This window comes from Parus major, chromosome 8 (assembly GCF_001522545.3).
Source record: "Parus major isolate Abel chromosome 8, Parus_major1.1, whole genome shotgun sequence".
In the NCBI taxonomy this organism is placed as follows: domain Eukaryota; kingdom Metazoa; phylum Chordata; class Aves; order Passeriformes; family Paridae; genus Parus; species Parus major.
The window spans coordinates 30,321,338-30,327,307 of record NC_031777.1 but is presented as its reverse complement, the minus strand read 5'-3'; the positions used below and the strand labels follow the sequence as shown (position 1 = coordinate 30,327,307).

The following is a 5,970-nucleotide window of genomic DNA, read 5'->3' as shown; positions in this document are numbered from 1 at the left end:
GAGGAGAGGGAACGGCCCCAGGCTGGGCCAGGGGAGCTCAGGGTGGGCAGCAGCAGGAATTTCCCCATGAAAAGGGGGGCCAGGCCCTGGAAGTTGGTGGAGCCCACAGGGCAGCACTGTCACAGTTTAAGGCAGCACAAGCAGGCCCCTGGAAGGGTGTCTGAAGAAGAGAAGTTCCCAATGCTCCTGTCTACTAAGCTCAATTCCAGCTCAAGGACCCAAAGCAGATGTCCAAGGGAACATTTATTGTCTCCATGCAGCACCAGCCCCTCTGACCCAGGTGAGCCCTGCACACACCTGGGGCACCTCTCACCCCCTCACAGCTCAAGCAGTCCACCTCACACCGGGGCAGTTCTGGGGACAGCAGTGACACAAGATAAAAAAGGAATCCAAAACCCACAGTGCTCCCTTCTGCCTTTGGCCCCAAGGCTCTGATGGTGACGACTCTCTCCAGAGCCCAGCTCAGCTGCAGGAAGCACTGTGGCTGTGCTGAAGGCAGCTTTCCCTGCTGTCCTTTATTGCAAACACAGGGTAGGATGCTGAAATCCCTGCTGGAACATGCAGAGGGCAGGGAATGTTCCACACCTGGGTTTTTAACACTGCAACAAAGGCTCGTGGCTGGGCAGACTCCCAGCCAGGAGCAGAAGGATGGGGGCAGTGGAGCCCAGGGCTGCTGGTGGGACAGGGGGGACCAGCCTGCTCCTGTGGGGCTGGAATGTGGCTCTGCAGGTGTTCCAGCAGTGCAGCCCTGCCCTTGGCCAGGCCAGGCTCAGGCGGGAATGCCAGGCCAGGCTCAGGGCTCAGGTGGGAATGGCCAAGCTCAGGAGGGAATGCCCAGGGGAGGGAATGCCCAGGCCCAGGAGGGAATTCCCAGGCCCAGGAGGGAATGCCCAGGCCCAGGAGGGAATGCCCAGGCCCAGGAGGGAATGCCCAGGCCCAGGAGGGAATGCCCAGGCCCAGGAGGGAATGCCCAGGCCCAGGAGCAGTGCCCAGGCCCAGGAGCAGTGCCCAGGCCCAGGAGCAGTCCCCAGGCCCAGGAGCAGTGCCCAGGCCCAGGAGCAATGCCCAGGGCTCAGGTGGGAATACGGCTCCGCAGGTACTCCAGCACGGCAGCCGTGCCCTTGGCCAGCACGGCGGCGCGGGGCGTGCGGAACGGGTTCCCTTCCAGCAGCAGGCTCCTGCAAACGGGGATTAGTTACTGGGGTAAAAACTCCTTGTGCCAGCACACTCATCCACTGCACACAGATTTCTGAGGCCTTTGAAATTCCTGGATAATTCCCCTTCTGTCCTGACAAAGGAGTTTGGGTTTCTGCTTCCCTCATCCTCAGCAGCTGAGCTTTGAGACAGCTGAGTCTTAATTTATGCTGATAAATCAGTGGGGGTGTAGCACACACCCCACTCCTGCAGCCTCTGCCAGGAGGAGCGAGAAGAACTTCTGGAATATAGAAACAGAATTCCAGAGTGGCTCAGGCTGGAAGGGAGCAGCTGGTCCAACCTCCCTGCTCAGTGGGAGCAGAGGAAATGTCATCCCCACAAAGGCTCCACCACCAGCTTCACACAACCCACAGACCCCCAACATCTGTTCTAAATGATGAAACAACTCCCACAACTCTCTGCAATATTGAGAAATTAGGGAAGAGATTATGGAAGAAACTATCCTGTTCTAGGGACTGTCAAAGGGACACTTTTAGGCCACTGGGTGCTTTTTCCTCTGGCAAACATTCCCTGAAGGACTCAGGTGTTTGTAAGCAGGCCCCCATGACCCCACACACCTGAGGTTCTCACAGTTGCCCAGCTCTGGGGGCACCTGGAGGAGGTCATTGTTCTGCAGGTCCAGCGTTCCCAGCTTGTCCAGGGCCTTCAGCTGCAGGGGGTCAATGGATCCCACCTGGTTGTTGCTGAGCAGGATGGTCTCCAGGGCTGGGAGGTGATACAGGACACTGGGAAACACCTTAAACCTTCAGGGAGAGAGAGGTGGGACAGTCAGAAACAGGGCATTCAAAAGAGGAGCACTTCATCCCAGCTCGCTGAAGCGGCTCCTTGTTCTCACATCACAGGAAAGTTGTGTCAAATTCAGCCCAGCTCTTTCCATTATTGTATTAAAAAAAAAAAAATCTGAAGAGTTGCTCACCTATTAAAAGCAAGATTTATTGTGTGCAGTCTTTTCAGTGCCTCCATTTCCTCAGGCAAGGCTGTCAGAACATTGTTTCTGTTATTAAAGAAAAACAAACAACAAGCACTAAACTTAGTTGGGGGTTTGGCTGAGAATTCCCAGATCAGCTGCACAGTCTGGGGCCAGTTCACTGCCTCATAACAGGGGCAAGAGCATGCCAGGGATTCCCATTTCTGCCAGGAGGACACTCCAAGCCTGTCCTCTAAAGATTCCCAAGTATTCCCAAGCAACCACCAACTGCACAAACCTGCCTGGAAATTTAGCTCTGTGTTTCCAGAGGAGAGCTCCTCAAAGTGCCCAGCCCCTGGAGCCAAACTCAATCAGGTTATTATTATTTGTTATTATTATTTAAAGCTCCCCAAAATCAATGGATTGAGCTAATCCTGATTGAAACAATGCCAGGAGCATTTCTCAGGAATCACAGGAGAGAAGGTGACAACAAGGAACCATCTCTTGCCTCTCTTTCTGGCAGTGCAACAAAGCCTGCACCTTCCCTGTGCTAATTCCCAAGATTTTTTGGTGTGGTTCTCTTCTGGGGGGTGGTGGGAGCGTTTTGAAATCTCAGAACCCTTCTCTGACTGAGGATCTCTCCCCCAGCACAGCTCAGAACTGGTCCATTTCTTCCTGTGTCTTCTTTATCGAGGCCCAAATGTAGGCCACGTCCTGTTGCAGCTCAGCCAGGGAGGAAGATTGGGAGTGAGAGCTGATTTCAGCACTGCCATCCCACTGGAACAGATGGCTGCTTTGGGGAGGGAGGCAGGGAAAGAAGCTCCCAGGCAAGGAATTGCAGCACACATCACAAACCTGAGATCCAAATGTGTTAATTTCTGGAGCAGGCACAGCTCTGAGGAAATGGAGGAGATTTTGTTGAAGCCCAGGCTGACATCACAAACGGAATCTTTCAGCTCCACCAGCCTGAAGCACAAAAGGAAGGTGCTCTTGTTATGGAAGCTCATGGTTGCTTTTTAAGTTATTATAAAAACTGGTGTATTCTACAAATCAAGGACATGTTGTGTTTTTTCTGAAGGGATTTTGGGGAGGTCATGCAATGCCACCTGTGCTCCTCCAGCCTGGGGGTAAAACAAAGCTCCAAACATTTACCTACAGTTATTGCATTTTCTCTCACAAATGCTGCTACCCAAAGCCTCCTCAGTAAATGCAGTCAGGAGCTATTTCAGAGACCACAGGTGACATCACTGCCACCTCCTGCCCTGGAGATGCTTTAACACTCCTTCTTCTGCAGCCAGAACACCTGACAAAAAATCCTACTTTTTCCCATCTTTTGTTTCTGTTCTCCTGTTGTGCTGTTACAAATTCTGGGAGTATCTGCTGCTGCATTGATTTATTGTACTAACATAATAAAGCACATAATAGCTTTGGTGTAAAAGCTTTAACAGCTCCAAAAATTCTCTGCTGAACCCCTCAAACAGAATCTCTGGCTTAGCCCTAAAACAAAAGGCAATTAAATGAGAAAACACTCCTGTGTCCTGTCTGGATTGGCAGGGAATTCTGAGGCACACCTATCCCAGGGAGTTCAGCAGCCCCTCACACCGTGACAAAGTATGGGATGCACAAGCAGCAGCTCCCAAAACTGAGCCTGAGAATCCTTTTTGTCCCTCTGGGACTGCACCTCCCTGATCTGCCTGTGCCAGTGCTCCAGTGCTCCCCACACCTGGGAATAAATTCAGCTGTCCTCAAAAACCAGTGTGGGTGATTTTTTTGGGGCTGCCAGAGACCCAGCAACCTTCTTTCTGACACAGAGGGATTATTTGTTCCCAGCAGTGCCAGGCAAAGCTTTTCCTTGGCTGTGGCTGGCCCCAGGGACTGCACAGCCCCACCTGGGCATCCTCAAGCTGAGATCTGTGTGCACAAACAGCTCAGGGGGAGAACAGGATGCTGAGAACAAAGGCAGGAGAGCAAATCCCAGTTGGGAATGTCCTTCCCAGCAGTACCTTGGGGGGATCTCCCTGAGCTGGTTCTTGCTGAAGTTCACGGTGGCCACGGGATTGGCGCCCACAGCATCGAACACGGCCTCGGGGATCTCGGCGGCCTGCTTGTCACTGGGACAGGAGTCACACCAATTAACCACTGCCTGCTAATTAACGGGGCATTTCCACCTTCTTTCAGAGAACATAAAGAGCAGAACAGAGGGAACAGCTGTGGAAAGCTCCCAGCACTGCCACATGTCCACAATGACACCAAAAAGGACTTTTTTTCCCTTTCCCAACCCTTCCAGGTCCATTTAAGGAAGAACTGAGCAATTATTCCTCCTAAAGATGTTCAAGTGAAAATCATAAAGAGTTTCAAAGGTACTAAAAGCACCTGCTGGGATTCAGCATTTCAGTGAGTTACTGCAGAATATCAATACAAAAAAACCATTTCAAATCCCAGTCTAAATTCCCAAGCACAGAAATTCAAGGGGAAAATGCCCACGAGCAGCTTGTGGACAGCTTGGTGTATAATGAAGGTGGGGAAAAAACCCACAGGCATCAAACAGGACAGTGTTCTCACAACTTCAGGAATGGGTAATATCCCCAAATACCTGTATTCCAGTAATTTCAGTGTGGTTATGGCGTGGATGTTGACCTTGGACTGGCTGGGCAGAGTCATGGCTGTCACAGGAGGCTCTTCATTGGGGCCAGGTGCATCATCTGGGGACAGCAGAGGGGTGCAGGGACACAGCTGAGCTGCTCTGAGTGGCCCCAGGCAGCTGCCACCACCCCTCTCCAGTCCTGCTCCACTCTGGCTCAACTCAGGATCATCCAATTCAGATTATTTCAATCATTTCCTAATAAAGGTTTTTTACCATCCTGGATTTGGGGGTTCTCTTAGGGTGAAGGAGGGAGAAGGGCTGGAGATGTGCTGGTGGCAGCTGCTCTGTCAGGCTCTGCTCTGTGGGGTGGGGAGCTGGGAACTGCAAAAACCACGGAATTCTGACTGGAAACGATCACCTAGAGCAGCTTTGTCCACACCAGCACATCTGGCTACAATTTCAGTAAAATAATTAATATTTACAAACCCTCCTCTATGAAGTTCCTTCTGATTACTCCCCACAATCCACGTGAAAAAGCTCCTGCACGCCTGAAATGGGAATTCCCATCCAGCTGAGCAGGGTGAGTCGGGTTTTGTAAAGGATAATCCTCAATTCAGAATGTTTATAATTCAGTATTAGATAATAGGATAAGAAAAAGAAATAGAAATATCACAGCAAACTGTCGAGTAAAGGAAATTATTACTGCAGGATAACTGGGGCCACCTGGATTTAAACAACCACCCTCCCTAAATTCTAATTTACTTTCATTTCTCAGAACATTCTCCTTAAAATGAAGTGGAAGAAAGCAACATACCTTGGATTTTGCTTCTCAGGTATTTCAGCAGTTCCTGGGTGCCTTTCTTTGAAAAAGAAACAAACCCCAAGTCACTCAGCAGTATTTCTGCAGCTGGGGGGACAATGCAGAGGGACAATGCCAGCACAGCCCACAGCACCCCTGACTAAAAATCCCACTGAAAATCCCACAGCAGCTTGGGAACTTGCTTAGTTAAAATTCTATTTATTCCAGCTGAAAATTTCAACAGATTTTAACAGCTCCAAAGATTTCCCTCAATCCTCTCAAAGCAACTTCCAGTGGTCAGACACAGCATAAACCTGTGAAGCCCAAACTCCTCTGCACTGTTGGTTTTAGGGGAAAGGCAGGTTTGGGGTATGATTTTACAGGTTTGGGGTATGATTTTACAGGTTTAGGGTATGATTTTACAGGTTTAGGGTATGATTTTACAGGTTTAAGGTATGATTTTAC

The 5,970-nt window shown here is 50.5% G+C and overlaps 1 protein-coding gene across 1 annotated transcript in view; it reads right to left on the bottom strand.

Annotated features, from left to right (window-relative positions):
- Positions 1-225: 225 nt before the first annotated feature.
- LRRC40 (leucine rich repeat containing 40) overlaps positions 226-5,970 on the bottom strand; it is a 12,375-nt gene continuing 6,630 nt past the window's right edge. The window contains exons 9-15 of the mRNA XM_015636304.3: positions 5,521-5,566; positions 4,716-4,824; positions 4,126-4,233; positions 2,978-3,088; positions 2,132-2,209; positions 1,773-1,958; positions 226-1,178 (exon numbers count right to left, since the gene is read on the bottom strand). Of these exons, the coding sequence (XP_015491790.1) occupies positions 1,073-1,178; positions 1,773-1,958; positions 2,132-2,209; positions 2,978-3,088; positions 4,126-4,233; positions 4,716-4,824; positions 5,521-5,566 (744 nt within the window). The 3' untranslated portion in view covers positions 226-1,072. The remainder of the gene's footprint in view (positions 1,179-1,772; positions 1,959-2,131; positions 2,210-2,977; positions 3,089-4,125; positions 4,234-4,715; positions 4,825-5,520; positions 5,567-5,970) is intronic.